This window comes from Narcine bancroftii, chromosome 10 (assembly GCF_036971445.1).
Source record: "Narcine bancroftii isolate sNarBan1 chromosome 10, sNarBan1.hap1, whole genome shotgun sequence".
Lineage (NCBI taxonomy): Eukaryota > Metazoa > Chordata > Chondrichthyes > Torpediniformes > Narcinidae > Narcine > Narcine bancroftii.
In genome coordinates this window covers 34,027,709-34,044,649 of record NC_091478.1, presented here as the reverse complement: position 1 = coordinate 34,044,649, position 16,941 = coordinate 34,027,709, and the positions used below count along the sequence as shown (strand labels likewise).

The following is a 16,941-nucleotide window of genomic DNA, read 5'->3' as shown; positions in this document are numbered from 1 at the left end:
ATATTTGGGTGGTGCAGGCTTGTGGGCCATAAGGGTCTGTTACCTCTCTAAATTAAAATGATAAAACAACTTGAAAATGTTACAATTGATGTAAGTAATGATGTTAGTTAGTATCAATATTTTTTTTAATTATTAAGATGAAATAAAAATGCATGCACTTAATGTTTTAAGTTGACTAGCTTTATCTGTGTTTTCTAGTTGGATATTCAACAGTTGCAATTAATCATGTGGTTGATTTACAACAGAAAGGACAGGTAAGGTTGTCCTATCAATGTCTTTTTAAATTGTGCTCTCGATGCAGCCTGATTCTTTTATCTGTTTGCCTATTTGGTGTGACTACAATTTTCATTATGCAACTCAAGAACAGAAATCATGACAGACAATATGTAAGTGCAACATGACAAGGTAGGCGGTTTATACGTGATCCTTAATTGACCCAAATTGGGTATACCAGGCTTTACCAACCTCACTTGGATATAATGCACAGGTTTGGTCTCCTTGGTTAAAAAAAGTTGTGGAGGGAATGCACAAAGATCCACCAATTACTTTGGCAGATGATTTGCGAATGAGACAAGACAGAAAAACCAGGTGTATTCTATAGTGGTCAGTTAGAAGAATAAAGTATATTAACAGTATAACATTGTGTATCAATCTAAATGCACATCAGATTTCCCAAACATTCAACTATGGTATTTTGAATCTGCTCTGGATGAATGCTTGATTTTCTTTTTGGTTAATTGTACGGCCTTTTTCCAGAAAATGAATGAGATGACTAAGATGAAAATTTCAATTGACATAATGTGGCTCAGAATTCTCCATTGCACATGAAGTGCATCCCATCTAGATATTCTACCCCCTAACTGAGATCCATAAACCCAGTTGTCCTGGTAGACATGTTGTTTCTGTTTGCTCCTGCCCCACTGATCTGGTATCGTCTTACCGTGACTCCTTTTTAATGCTCTTGTCCAGTCCCTTCCTACCAGGCATCTGCAATACCTCACATGCCTTCCACCTCTTCAGTAACTTTCAGTTTCCTGGACTCGACCAACTCATTGTCATTGTGGACATCCAATCTCTAACCCTCCATTCTCCCCCTCCCCACCCATATCGATGGTCTCTGTTTCTTTCTCAATATCAAACCCAACCAGTTGCCCTTCACCACCACCCTCCTCCATATGGCTGAATTTGTTCTCACCATCAATAATTTCTCCTTTGACTCATCCCACTTTCTTCGTCAAAGGGGTGGCCATGGGAACCTGCCTGGATCCCAACTCTGCCTGTCTTTTTCTTGGCTATGTGGAGCCAACAAAAGCCTACACAGATTGCTACATCAACTACATTGGTGCTGCCTCCATGATGAGCTCATCAATTTTATCCATTTTTCTGCTAACTTTCACCCCTGCCTCAGATTCACTTGGTCCATCTCTGGCAACATTCTCACTGTTCTTGATCTCTGTCTCCATCTTTGGAGACAAACTCTCTTCAGATATCTTTTACAAGCCTACCAACTCCTACAGTTACCTTGACTATAGCTCTTCACACCCTGTCTTCTGCAAGGATTGTATGCCTTTCTGTCAATTTCTCCATCAAATCTGCTCCTAGGAGATTCTGTTCCACAACATCAGACATATCCTTCTTCAAAAGATGTAACTTCCTCTTTTCTGCCATCAGCTGAGTTCTTGTCTTATCTGTCCCTGCGAATAAATTTGATGGAGAAGTTGAGAAAAGGGAATACAGTTGGAACGGTTGGCATAGCAGTTAGCACGACACCTTTACAGTGCCATTGAACGGGACCAGGGTTTGAATACTGTGCTGTCTGTAAGGCGTTTGTCTCCCAGTGTCTGCGTGAGTTTTCCCTGGGAGCTCCGCTTTCCTTGCACCATTTAAAATGTACTGGGGGCTATAGGTTAATTGGGTATAAATTGGGTGGCACCAACTCATGGGCAGAAGTGGTCTGTTACCGTGCTGTATGTCTAAATTTTTTTTTAATTAAAAAAATCCCTGCAGAAGTCTAGGTATGAAGCAGCTCCTCGATTTGCTGCACATCTGCTCTATTTTGAGGCGCAACAAGATTCCACTTCTCCTCGCCTACCATCCCACCAGCCTCTGCAGTTATGCCTCCTCCAACATGATCCCACCATTAGTCACATCTTTCCCTTCCCTCTCTGTTTTCCACAGGGACTCCTCCCTCCTGAATTCTCTCATCCACTCATCCCTTCCCACTATTTGCCCCTTCGGTATTTACCCCTGTAACTGCAGGAAATGCTATCGCACCCACACTTCCTCCCTCACCACCATCAGGGCCTCAAACTGTGCTTAGTACTCCCAAAGTGACCTCCTTTTCATTGAAGAGACTGGATGCAGGCTGGGAGATCGTTACGTGGAGCACCTTTGCTTTGTCTATTGCAATAGCAAGGTCCTTCCAGTGGCTGGCCCTTTTAATTCCATGTATCATTCCAACACTGTCATGTCTATCCATGGCCTCATGCACAGCCAAAATGAGGCAACCTTAAAATTGAAGGAGCCACACCTTTATTCCATCTGGGCATGCTCCAAGCAGATGGCACAAACGTAGACCTCCAATTTCTGTTAAACCTCTCCCCGAGTCTCATGCTTTCCTTTTCCCTTGGTCTCCTGTCCTCTAGCTCCCCACCTACTTCCCTTTCCATTCAGAGAGGTACCATCTTCACTCACTTAGGTTTTTTCTCCTGCCCTCCACCTGCATCAGCCTCTAATCTCTTGTCTGTTAGCCTGGTCTCTTCCCCCTGCCCCTTCCTCCTCCTTCTCTTCCCCGCCACCTTTTTATTAAGGTACTTGCCTGCTTTTTTCTCATAGTTTGATGAAGAGCTCAGGCCCAAAAAGTTGGTTAACTTTTGCTTCCTATAGAATCTGCGTGAATTGCTGAGTTTCTGCAACACTTGTGAATTGCTCTATAACTCGAGAGTCAGCAGGCGTTCCTGTTTAACTCTATTCTTGATATCTAATCCAGTTTCTAGCATTATTGAAGAACCGAATTGCAGTTGTTATGCGTGATTTTAGCCTTTTTAATGAGTGATTGTTAAATCACAATATGAAGGCAGACTTCAGGAGGGCTTCATATAGTTTTGTTGAACCATATCTTATGAAACTATTAAGGGAGCGTGTTATCTTGGATCCAGTCCAGTGTTATGAGACAAGTCAACGTAATCTTATAGGAACCTCTTAGAAAGAGTGATCACAATATGGATGATTTTTTTCATGCAGTTAGGAGTAAGTAAGATCCAAAGCAAGTGTAATATGACTAAGCAAAGGAGATTGCATTGGGATGAGGGAGGAGTTTGTTAATTGGGAGCACAACTGATGAACAGTGGAGAAATTTTGGAGATTTTCAGTCCACAAAGTATATTTCAGTTTAAAAACAAGGACGGTGAGGGTACGGATAGTCAGCTGTGGATAACTTTTTTTTTAAAAAAAGTGCTAAAAAGCCCCACACAAACCCATACTGTCCCTAATCTGGCCATGCCTGCCTTATAAATTTTATCCTCAAGTATTTTTCTCTAGTACCATCCTTGCCACTGACATGGGATCCAAGGCAATCTCACAAATTAGACACAAATTTGCTTAATGTTAGAAGAGAGGTGATTGAGAATTATTTTTCAGTCTGGTGGCCTGTGAGAAGTTGTGTGTCATTGGGATTGGTGTTTTGTTCACTGTTCATCTATATTAATGATTTGGATGAGAATGTCAGTGGAATGGTTTGTCAGTATGCAGATGACATCAAAATTGATGGCAGGGGAGGTTATTAAAGATGAACTGGGAAAGTGGGCCAGGAAATGGTATAATTTGGTTTAGTATCTGGTATGGCAATTTATGTCAAACCAGGACACGACTTGCAATTGATGGTAGGGCCCTGGGAACAAGGAGGCAGCCTGCCACCAGCCGCCAATGAAAGATGGCGTCGAAGCTAGTGAGTCATGTGGCGTTGATCATCGCCCTAACTTCATCTTCACATACAAGACCCGGAGGATATTTTTGAGTCATTTGGGGGGTGGGGGGGGGGTGTGGGTCTTGTATGCCATCAAATATGGTATATGAATTGAAATGATTCATTTCACTTATTATAATAAAATTGTTTTCCAGGAAACTACCAATCCAATATCTGTATCAGAGCTTTTTCCATCTCCACCTATTGTGCAGGTGTGTTCAGAAATGTATTGCAAAGAATGATTTGAATGTTCCAGTTACTTACATAACAAAACTGCTAAAAGACTGACTGGATTTGCTTTAGAGATGCAAGTATTGTTTTAATATACCAAATTTGATTACTTTTCATACTTTTATTGTATATTTCAAGGTTCCTGCTCTGATAATGTTGCAGCTGTAGGTTTTATTTCATATGCTCTTTTCTCAGCAATTTATCAAAAAGAATTTTATGCAATTAAACTTATCAGGATGAATAGCTTAGAAAATTTTTCCTGCTTTACAATTTGTTGAACATCCATTTTGTGTTTGATAACAACCTTTCATTGTTCTGCGTATTTTACAAATGCAGTTCATCGATCAAACTTAACATTCTGAATTTCTTTTGTCATGCATTACTTAATTTGCTGCATACATCTAGTCTGTATAAATGTAATTAAAAGTCCCAATCGCAGTTAAAACCTGCTTTTATATTTGAGTTTATCGCTATAAATTTATTTTCTTTCTATCGGAAAAATTCTTTCAGTGTTAGAGCATGTAGCGCAATGATCTGCTGATCTATATAAATCAACTCCATGATCACTTTCATTCTTCCGTCCCTCACAATCCATAACATGCCCTTTTTATTGTCTATAAGTGTATCTAAGATTCTTTAAAATATGTTAGCATTAACTACCAATCCTCTGGCAATACATTCCAGTTAACCACCATTGTGTGCATTTTTTTTTTTTAAAAAGCACTATTTCTGACATTACCCTGAAGCTTTACTCCCCTCACCCAAACAAATGTGCATTAGTCTTGGCCATGGCAGCCCTGGTTACCAGTGACTGTCCAGTCACGAGATGATAAATGACAACCTGAGGGCAAAACTGCATTATCATAGATGGGTAAGACAAATTTCAAATCTTTGCTACACCAAGACCTGGCTAACCGAGAACACACCGGACAGACACTCATTGGTTTCACCATTCACTGACTTGATCAGAACTCGGATTCTGGCAAAGAGAGAGGGGATGGTGTGTGCTTTTTCATAAATACTGCACGGTCCACGGACATTGGGGTTTTGTCGAGCTCCTGCTTTACTGCCTTAAAGCAAATGCAGGCCCTTCTATCGACACCCAAAGACTTCTCATCAGTAATTCTCACCGGAGTTTATATCCCTCCCGATGCCAATTACTTGCAGAGCTACATTTGGTGGTCAGTAAACAAGAGACAGCCTAGCCCGATGAACTAGGCCTGTGTCAAGAAAACCACGCCCAATTATGACCAGCATGTAACTTGCTGTACAAGAGGTCCCAGGACACATGATTAGTTTTACTCCGAAATAAGGAAGGCCTACCATTTTTTTTCCTGAGACTGCATTTTGGCAGATCTGATCACTTGTCTGTGTTTCTTGTGCCTAAAAAGAGAGGCTCTGGAGATCAGGACCACTAGGAGGTGGTCACAGGAGGCTGAAGAACAGTAAAAGGGCTTCCTCAAGTCAGCGGATTGGGCAGTGTTCAAGGACTCGGCTGAGGATCTTAACGATTACTCCAGGACTGTCGCAGACTTTTATCAAAATGAGTGTGTCCCCACTAAATTGTTCAGGGTTTTCCCCAACCAGAAGCCTTGGATTAACAATGAAATCTAGAACCTGCTAAGAGCCAAATCACAGGCAGTTAAGTTCAAAGAACCAGACCAATACAGAAGGAGCATGTGTGACCTATGAAAAATCATCTCCTGGGCGAAATGGAGATTCTGGATAAAAGTGGAAACACCAAAGGACACCTGATAGCTGTGGCAGGGCCTAAATGACATAACCTGTCTCAAGACCAAATCTGGTGCAGTAGCGGACGGCAAAGCTTCACTCCCAGAGGAACTCAATCCCTTCTATGCCCAATTTGAACACAGTAACAGGAAAGACCACTTCTCTGCACTCCCACATCCCCTGGTGATCTTATCCTGTCTGTATCTGAAGATGATGTCTGGGCTGCCTTCAAAAGAGTAAATCTGAGGAAAGCATCTGGTCCAGATGGAATTCCTGGCTGAGTATTAAAAATCTGGGCTGACCAACTTGTTCACAGTGTATTTACAGATATCTTCAATATCTCACTCTGGCATCAATCATATCAGTGCCCAAGAAGAGTGCAGTGACCTGCCTTAATGACTATCAACCAGTAGCAGTGATAATATTTTGAAAGGCTGGTGTTGAAGCATATCAGTTCCTGTCTGAGCAGTGACATGAATCCATACTAATTCACCTATTGTAGCAACAGGTCTTCGGCAGATGCCATCTTATTGGCTCCACACAAGACCCTGCATTACTGCGACAGCAAAGATTCATTCATCAGGATGCTCTTTATCGACAATAGTTCAGCATTTAACACCATCATCCCTCAAAACTGATCAGCAAACTCCAAGATCTAGGACTCAACACCCCACTGTGTACTATAATTATATTCTGGATTTCCTCCCCTTCAGACCACAATCAGTGAGGATTGGTAAGAGCATCTCTACAATTTCCATCAGTACCAGAGGACGATATGGCTGTATTCTTAGCCCCCTGCTCTATTCATTTTACACTGATGACAGTGTGGTCCGGTATGACAATAACACCATCTACAAATTTGCCGACAATACCATGGTAGTGGATTGTATAAAGAAAGGTGATGGGTCAGCAAACAGGAGGGAGATTGAAAATTTGGCTGAATGATGCAAAAGAACAATCTTGCATTCAATATCACCAAAGTCAAGGAGCTGATTGTTGACTTCAGGAAGGGAAAAACCAGAGGTATATGATCCAGTGATAATTGGGGATCAGAGGTGGAGAGGGTGACTAAGTTTAAGTTCTTGAGAGTCACTATTTTGGAGGATCTTTCCTGGACCCAACACAATAATGGCATCATGATGAAAGCACCTCATCTTCCTCAAGAGCTTGCAGGGGTTTTGTATGACATTGGAAACTCTGGAAAATTTCTACAGATGCGCAATGGAAACTGTGCTAACTGGCTGCATCACAGTCTGATATGGGGAAACCAATACATACCCCTGAGGATAAAGCCCTGCAAATGGTAGTGGACACAGCCCAGAACATCACAGACAAAATCCACCCCTCTATTGAGAACATCAACAGCAGTGGTTCTCAACCTTTTTCTTTCCACTTACATACCACTTTAAATATTCCCTATGCCACAGGTGCTCTGTGATTAGTAAAGGATTGTTTAATTCTTATGTGGGTGGAAAGAAAAAGTTTGAAAACCACTGTTTTAATCGTCTCTAATTGACTCGTTATGTGCACGGTTTCATAGCTCCAAAGGAAATGGCCCAATGACAATTTTCCTCAAGCAAAATATTTCAGTAACATTTGGGTCTAGAGCAGTGATTCTCAACCTTCCCTTCCCACTCACATCCCACCTGAAGCCATCCCTTACTAATCACAGAGCACCGATGGCAGAGGGATTGCTTAAAATGATATGTGAACGGAAAGAAAGGTTGAGAACCACTGATCTACAGGGAATGCTGCCGTGGGATCATGTCAGAACACGTTCTGTTCTTGCTGCTACCATCAGGAAAGACGATAGGTGTTACAAGACTCACTACCAGGTTCAGGAACAGCTGCTATCCCTCCAACTTCAGACTCCTCACAACAACTCAATCACTCATTTAAGGACTCTACCTTTTGCACTTTATTGATTTTTTAAAAATTCTCTTTGCACAGTTTGTTTACATTTTATCTGTTTACAGTTCTTTATTTGTTTTCATGTACACTTTGTGTATTTTTTTAACCATTACCAATAAGTGGTAATTCTGCCTCACATGCAGGAAAAAAATATTCTCCGGGTTATTTGTGATGTATGTACTCTGACAATAAATCTGAATCTAGCTGTCCATTATCTCTGCCTCTCGTAATGCTAGACACCTCTAATTTGCCTTGTACTCTGTCAACCCAAAGGAAAAAGTCCAGGCTTGCTTAATTATTCCTCATAAGATGCTGTCCAAGTAAATCTCTGCACCCACTCAAAAGCATCCATAAACTTTCTATCATGAGGTTAACCAGAACTGAACACAATATTCAGTGTGGTCTATCCAGAAGTTTTTACACCACAACTTCACCTCACAGCTCATGAACTCAACCACAAAACTCATGAAAGTCAACACAACGTACACCCTGCCATCTTGCATGGTAACATTGAATGATCAATGGACTTGGACTCCAAAGTCCCTCTGTTCTTCAACACTACTGCCGTGATTCACGTACTCTGCCTTCAGGTTCAATCTTCCAAAGTCTATCTCTTCACACTTTTCTCAATTGAACTGCATCTGCCATTTCTATGCCCGTTTCTGTATCCTGTTTCTCCCATTGCAGCCTACAACCTTAGAGACTTTCCACCACATCTCCAAAATTTGTGTCATCTTCAAGCTTGGTAGAAACACTCTTCCCCCCCACTTCCTCATCTAAGTGATTTATAAGTATCACAAAGAATAGGTGTACCAGAACAGATACCTGCAGAACAGCACTGGTTACTATCTCAAGTGAGACAATACACCACTTACTACCGCCCTCTGTCTTCTGTGAACCATGGGCCAGCTATTTCTGAATCCTCGTAACAACATAATGTATCCAGTGATTGTATGATACAAGACTTCCTCATGGAACGATCATACAGAAACCTTGCCAAATAGCTTATTAAAATTCGGTTCTACTTTCAATCTCTTGTCACTACTACAAAAAATGCAGTTAGGTTCATGAGAATTGACCTGCCCTTCACAAAGCAACACCAACCTCCCAAATGCTGGTAATTTTGTTCCAAAGAATTGCTTGCCACTGACAAAAGACTCATTCTTCTATAATTCCCAGGATTCTCCTTCTCACCTCACTTGAACATCCTTGAACATCACTTGAACTGTTACCACCCTTGTGGAAGGGAGGACACAAAATTGTCAATGCCCCAGCAATCCTTTCCTTCACTTCCTGTAGTAATTCAGGGTACATTTCACAGTAAATTCTGTCTGTCCCTGGGGGCTTATCTTTCCTGTTTTTCATAAGTTCCCATGCTACCTAGTAACCTCAACATGCTCCAATGCATTTGCCTTCTCTATGCTGACCTCTCATTTGTCAACGTCCTCCCTGCTGAATACAGAAGAAAAGTATTCATTCATGACCTCCCCATCCTCTGGTTCCAGGCACAGATTTCACATTTTGTCCATAAATGGACCTGTCCTCTGGCCATCCTCCTGTTCTTCACATACATGTAAAAGGCACAAAAGATTTTTTTTTTTAAAAGGCGTTGACCTGTGACTAGAACTTTCGAAGACAGTTTTCAATTTGTCTCTAAATTATTTGTGTGGAATTGTATTGGGAATTAACCATTTCATCCAAAAGGAAAAATGTTCTTTTTGGTGAAGCGAAGCTCAAAATTCATAAAGCTGATGAATTTCTCTGTAACAGGGGAAATCGAAACAAATTAAAATCCTGACCAGACTTACCTTGATTGCTTCTGATGTCTCTCATTACAATCAATTGGTAAGTATGTACATTTTAATTGACCCTAGATTCTGTTTTCAAGCTAAGATTTGCCAACTAATAAGTTCTTAAAGTTGATAACTTGATTGCACTGAAAAGAATGTAGAAGATGATGGATAGAATGTTTCTGAGAATAAAAGTTGTAGAAATGATGAAAGTTGAACTTGGATTTACTTTGGAGCAGAAAATTGAGGGGAGAGTTCTTTGAATTGTCTGTGTATATATAAATTTAAAGAATCCAGAGAGAATTAGAGGGATGAATTTCCCTTTGTAGTGCTGTCAAATACTGAGAAGCATACATTTAAATAAATTAGTGGAGTCATTACAGGGGAAATGAGGAGAATAAAAATTGCAGAGCACGGTCAGGGTCTCAGTCTCACTGCCTGAAAGAGTGGTAAGGACAAATTCATCATATTTAAAACATTTGAGAATATATACTTTCTGGAAGTCAGGTTAAGGATATCTTCTGTGTTTTTAGATTGGCATAGACAATGTTTATGGCACAGGCCTATGAAATCTATAAATTATGAGTACAGAAGGAAAACAAGTTGTGGCACTATTTTATTCATTTTGAACTTTTTTAATTTTAATGTGTACAGAAGTAATTGGGTTTTTTTAGCGAGTTGATAGTTTGGCTGAAGCACGTAAGAACCTGTACATTGTATAATGTTTATAGCAATAATCTCATCATATGATCAACTTTTTTTTTAATTTTATTTTTCACACTATGAACCATACTAACCAAAATACACACAAACATTTCCCTCTTGAATATACACAGTGTCATTTTCTCCCCTTCCCCCTCTCCCTTCCCTCCCTCCTTCACCCCACCTCCCCACCCACTCAATGTTCAACCTATATGATACATTAAACCCATTAAACAGTGTCATCACACAATGAAAATAAACAAGAAATTTGTGTCTTCTACTTTTACATACTGGGTCAGTTCATTTCGTTGTCTTCTCCTTCTGTCATTTTAGGTGGTGGAGGTCCTCGGTAGGACATCTCTGTTGTGTTCCATGTACGGTTCCCAAATTTGTTCAAATACTGTGATGTTATTTCTTAAATTATATGTTATTTTTTCCAATGGAATACATTTATTCATTTCTATGTACCATTGCTGTATTCTCAGGCTCTCTTCTAATTTCCAGTAAAAAAAAATCATATGATCAACTTGAGCACATTTACACTTCCTGTACAAAGAGCAATGAGAACCTTGGAATTGGAGGAATGGTTTGAGGTATAGAGCCAAGTATAGATCTTGTCATATCTAGGGCCAGTATAGACTATGCAGGGAGTGTTTCCCCAGCATGTTTGTGCATTGCACTCAACCCCAGCATCTGCAGACTTGTTTAGCTCCAAGACTGATCCAAATTGAAGTTATCATAATATTTGGTACATCCTCTAATACAAACTGTGTTTGTCTTTATTCAGATGTTCATATGGAAGCTTGTCTCAGATATTATGGTCTCGATTGAGGTTAATATTATGTATTTTAAAGGAATAGCTTTATCATTTTAATTTCACATTTTGAAATGAGGAAGTATTTCCTCTTCATGTTGAACGCTTGTGGAATATGTTAGGGTTAGATTGTTATGAGATTGAAAAAAATAACTGAATAATGAAGATGTGGTTACTTTGGAAAAGATTAAAAGAGGTTTTTTTTTCAGGATGTTTAATGTATTTTACTGGCTAACGTAGGAAATATAATTCTGATTTCAATCAAGCGTGTTGAATGCAAAATTCATATGATTCCTGTTTTGTGACAATCTTGACCACAAACTTTGTTACAGAGAACTGCCCACCCTCACACCATGGCATATGATATTATCGCTGTGGAACCAAAAACAGAAAAGTTGTTTCATGTAAGTGAACTGAATCAAAAAAGTTTAATTAACCCTTATCTGTTTACATGAGAAAATAGTTACTTGTCTTAATTTTCGTGAAGTTTTTTAAGATTGTTGATCCAGTATTTGCAAGTAGATGTGTTCCAGCAGCAACAATGCTTAAATTAAACAAAAAAAAACATTTCCTTTTCATAGCTCCATTTCCCATCCCTAATTTTTTAAAAATTCACAGCATGGGACTGCTCTGGGCATTGGCCCTCAAAATGGATATGAAAGGGGCTTGTTGCAATAGATTTGATTGGCATGCAGAGGCTGTAATGGCTTTGGCTGCTGGTTCTTGACAGAGAGCAGCCAAAAAGTCTCAATCTTGTGTTGTATTGCCTGCAGATGCATACTATCAATTTCCAAGCTCCATCGCAAGCAAGAGGTTCACAGCCATCCAGTCACAATATCTTACTGGCATTGAATTCAAGATTTTTAATGATGTGACTATCAATCCCACTTTTGACTACTTCACCTTCACAGCCCACCCTTCACAGCAAACAGTCGACATTGAATTATAGCTACAGCTCATCAAATTTTAATACCATTTCTGTGCTGGAACTAGATGCTTTTTTTTAAAAAAAAATTGACAACAAATCATGGTTTTCCAGTATCCTTATCTCTCATCTGTTTGCAGTTTTATTTAATTTATGCTGTAATGGTATGCCTTGTTTTTTACACACATGACCAGAGTTTGGGTAAGTAACGTCTGTCAGAGTGCAAAGCTCACTTGCTTCAAGGCAGTCTGCACATTGGTATGTTGTGCGGGCAAACACATATGGACCACAAACCAGAAATTAATACTAATCAGCAGGAATATTTTGGCTTTTTAAAATCCTTTATTGACAGAATTGTCGATGTTGGCATAAAGCAGACCTTTGATCATTTGTGCCAGTTGTTCAGCATAGGCTGTACAAATGTGGGAGAGGGATGCGTGGAGAGATTGGCCGCATAGGAAAAATGAAACAAAATGGACTTGTTGCCAGTGCCTGTTAGTTTTTGTAAATATTTGAGCTTGAACACACTAGTATATCACCCTGTTTCCTCTGATTGTGGAAGGCAGTTTCTCTTGACTTTTAAGATGCATGTATTCTACCAGGATGCTCATAATGAGCTTGTTCTGATGGACTGGTTCCTGTCAATAAGGAACAACTGGTGTGTCAACGGACTCCTGAACACAAGGATGACGCTAGAGTTTAGTTAGATATAAAATACCTATTACAGAAATTACTGCTTTGAGATCCATTTTGAGGACACAGACCTGCAAGACAGCCTGTAATATCTAACAGATTACGACTGATTTTTTTTTTCTATCTCCCCAATGACCTGCAACATCCCCACGTGCTTAGATTCCCAACAATATTTGGAAATTCTGTTCCTTTTTAACCATGCTGATCTGCATGACAACAAGCTGTTATCCCTTGGAATCAGATAACTGATTCAGACTCGGAGCTAGGGAAGACTGAGCGTCTCTAAAAAGACTGTTTCCTCCACCACTTTTTCCACTGCATTGTCATTACCTGGCACAGAAGAGTAAATAATTTTCAAAGTAGGAGTGAGGTTCTCCTTGCTCTGCTCTTGAGAGAATTTGCACAACACCATTAAAATGCCAGTGACATGAGGTTGAATCTGATGAAGTCTGCAAGGAGTTTGTATGTTCAGTGTGTGTTTCCTCTGGGTACTTCAATTTCTTTCCACGTTCCAAAGACGTATAGTGTTTAGTTATATACAAGTAGATATAGGTTGATAAGTCACTTGGGTGTATTTTGGCAATGTGTTCTCAGGGGGCTACTATGTTGTATCTCTAAATTTAAAAAACTCTACCAATTATCTCATCAAGTCAGACTCTCAAGTGGGACATTAGTTCAGTGTTTAAAGGACACACCAAAGGGCCTTCTCAATGCCTTGCTATCACTTGACTCGCTTAATTCCCTCTTCAACACCTCCCCCACCCAAATTACCTGACTGTAACTTGCCATTACCAGATGAATTCCCTCGCAGCTTTAACAAGGGGTGACCTGAGAGGACTATAAAATTGTGGGGCATAAATAAAATGCTTGTTTTTTTTCTCTCTCTCTCTCTCATGGTAGACTTCTGCAGAACTAGAGAACATAGGATTTGATGAGAGGAGAGAGATTTGAGGGGCATCTTTTTCAAAAGAGAAAGTCTGCCTTTATATCAAGTTGCCAATAAAAGCTATAGAAGTAGGTACATTTCTGACATTCAAAAGGCATTTGGACAGATTTAATTGGAAAGGTTTAGTATAATGTGGACCAGAATGTGCAAATTGGGCTCGCCGAGAACATCAGCTTGGTCAAATTGGGCATAAGGGCTTGTTCCATACTGTATGACTACTAATGTTTAGACTGTACGCAATTTGTAAACTTCCTGCATTGACCAAGAGACCTTACTTGATTGCAAAAGGTCATTGTGCTTGACCAATCTCCAGATTAAACTGATGTCAGATTTGGTGAGTATGCCTATCCACTTTCAAATTTGTGTCAACTCCCACAATGCATGAGGTTGTGCTTAGGTGTAATGAATACATGACTAATCTTCAATACCCCCGTTTCTCCCGTACTTTAGGCATGTAAGTATCAGAAGCTGTAACATCTCACTGATGAGGTCAAACTGTTCTTTCAAAATGGGCAAAAGACAAGTAAAGGGGAAGAGTGAGAAGGATGATCATTGAGAATTTTGAGAAATCAATTTGTACAGAATATAAATGAAACTCATCTCATCACATGAAGGTTGTCCTTTACTGTGAGAATTTCCACACCTTCTGAACTCTTCATATAAACTATTTAATAGACCTTTGTTTTAGCTTCTGCATTGCCCTACAGTCCATGCTTTATGGGCATCCTCCATAACTGTCTCCAAACCTTGACCAACCTTGTATTTACTGCAATGGTCTTGCTTGAGTCGTCAGTACAAGTTTCCCATATCTTCCTGCCATAAACCTGAGAACAAATTCCCTGCTTTCTGGAGCAGATGTGACTAAACTGTATGAATCGGCACGATCCAGTGGCTGGATTTGGGCTGGTGATGTTGACTGCATCCAGCTGCTGGGTGAAATCTCAGTTATTGGTTAAGTGCTGCCAGCTGTGAGAAACTCAATGAACGCTTTTTAGTTGCACCCAATGAAATTTAAAGTGTTTGAGCCTTGCATTGTTTTCTCTTTTGAGACCGATTTGCAGATCTGTTAATTTTTAAAAAACTTGAGCATGACATACAATATTGCTTTTATGATATTGGAAATTATTTTTTCTTAGATCCACGTCTCTGGTTTATCAATCTTGTTCATTTGTTTAATTTGTCTGTCTTTGGATTGAGTCAGTGTGTGTAACTTTATGCCTTGATAAAGACTGTTTCTGCTCTCTTTCTAACCAATTCATCCCCTGCTGGGCAGACCAGTCTTTGAAAAAGTATTTCCATTCATGCAGAGACACAAAAATACAACAATGTGAAATATGTGATAATAGGTAAATAAAAATCACAATGAAATGTGAGAAAATGAGCCAAAGAAATGGTGACATGAAGAACAGAAAGGCAAGGTAATTTTGTCCAGAGATGAAATAATACTTTTTGAGCAACTGGTCCTATGTTAATATTTTGCATTCTGTATGGAATATAGTTTATTAAGTAAAACCTGCTTTGTTATATCTATCACAAAAGTATTTGTTTAAAATGCAGATTTTTAACAGGTGGCTTGTATGACTTTGGATGTTGACCTAATTTGTATTCAAGGAACGGCAAAGCTCCCATTCCGTATCACCCGGCCTCCTGTGAATGGGGTAGGTACTTTTTGAAAAATAGGATTTTCAGTTTTGAAGTGTGTTTGTGTGTTTTAAGCCACCAGGAAATAGAGGACCAATTTATGAAAAAAATCATTGATGGTAAATCTCAGCAAAATGGTTGCAGTTGTGGGAAGAAACTGAATTTTTCTGAGTCAGAATTGGAAAAGAAAGGTAGTTTCAGTAATGGAGAAGGTGGTGGAAGATGGTGGGTAGAACAAACAAATCTCTTGGCTAAAATAAAAGGGCAGTTAAGATCGTAATAATAAGCTATTGTGTAAATTGTTTGTAATATTATGTAATCTGTCATGTTGTATAGTCTGGCCCACTGAGACATGCCCAGCAGGCTAGACTGCACAAATAAAAGAAAATGGGTAAAGAGTATGGCAGGCAAAATAGCCACATCTCAACAGAAACAAAGCAAGTAATTTTAAAAATCCGTATCGGAAGGCTGAAAGATGCAAAGATGAGGAAAAAATGTTAAAGCCTAGACTTTGCATTGTTAATGATGAGGAAAGTTTTAAAATAAACTGTCTTTACTCCTTTGCTTCTGTACACCTCTTTAATGTTATTCACTGAGTTTTTCGTGAAGGTAAATTTCCATCCTGAATTTTATATTTTTTTATTTGAGATGTATTTAATTGTGACTAATAAATTTTATTTAAACTGGTTCATTCATGATGTTCTTGCCTGATTTCAAGAGCCAAGTAACGTCTCAGCTGTCTTTTGAAAAAGCAGTGGAAATTGCACAATTCTTTGGCAGTGGTACATTTTACTGCTGTAACTTAATAATGAATTATCATCGTAAACATTTGCATGCTGGAGTATTATAATTTATATGGTTTCAATGAAAACCTTTATGGGTTGCCTAAAATGTAAGGTTGGAAGTTTAATTGTTTCTTTTTCAGCAGATCTTGTTGCATCACTAAGTCGATTCTCATGAAATGCTTAGCAAGTTACCCTACAGATCTAGATCAGCATTGTTTAACTCATTTAAAATGGTGATCATACTTGAGCTTCTTCTGGTCAGCTCTTATGTTCCTTGGAGGACTTGCTCTAAAGCACACAGCAATGTTGGTTGGATACTGATGTGAAGACCAGTTCATCAATTTGTTTCATTGAAAAGAAACATTATCTAATTTTTTTCTTAAATATTGCAATAGTACCTGCCTCATCTATCTCCTCTGGCAGCTCATTCCATTAACCCACTACCTGTCATTATCTTTGCTCACTTACCTTATCTATAATCTCTGCAGATTCCATGCTCTGCGTAATTTTCCCCTCCAAACAATTTTGTGTCATCAGCAAGCTTGTTTATAATGAAGTTGGTCCCTTTCTCCAAACTATTAAAATACTGTAATATTATATACAGTGTGGCTCAGTATTGAGGTACTGCACAAACCAGTGCTAACAGAGAAGTACCCATTTGTACCAACTTGGTCTTCTCAATCAAGTTCATTGATCATCTGACTGTATGTGTGCAATCCGACAAAACTGTTTTTGTTGACCACAGTGCACACACATACACAATACACATTAGATAATTATCCACAAACATAATATAAAATTAAAATGC

At 39.3% G+C, this 16,941-nt stretch overlaps 1 protein-coding gene across 1 annotated transcript in view; it reads left to right on the top strand.

Annotated features, from left to right (window-relative positions):
- rpp30 (ribonuclease P/MRP 30 subunit) overlaps window positions 1–16,941 on the top strand; it is a 38,480-nt gene that overhangs the window by 1,787 nt on the left and 19,752 nt on the right. The window contains exons 2-6 of the mRNA XM_069900593.1: window positions 199–254; window positions 4,120–4,176; window positions 9,608–9,682; window positions 11,476–11,547; window positions 15,276–15,365. Of these exons, the coding sequence (XP_069756694.1) occupies window positions 199–254; window positions 4,120–4,176; window positions 9,608–9,682; window positions 11,476–11,547; window positions 15,276–15,365 (350 nt within the window). The remainder of the gene's footprint in view (window positions 1–198; window positions 255–4,119; window positions 4,177–9,607; window positions 9,683–11,475; window positions 11,548–15,275; window positions 15,366–16,941) is intronic.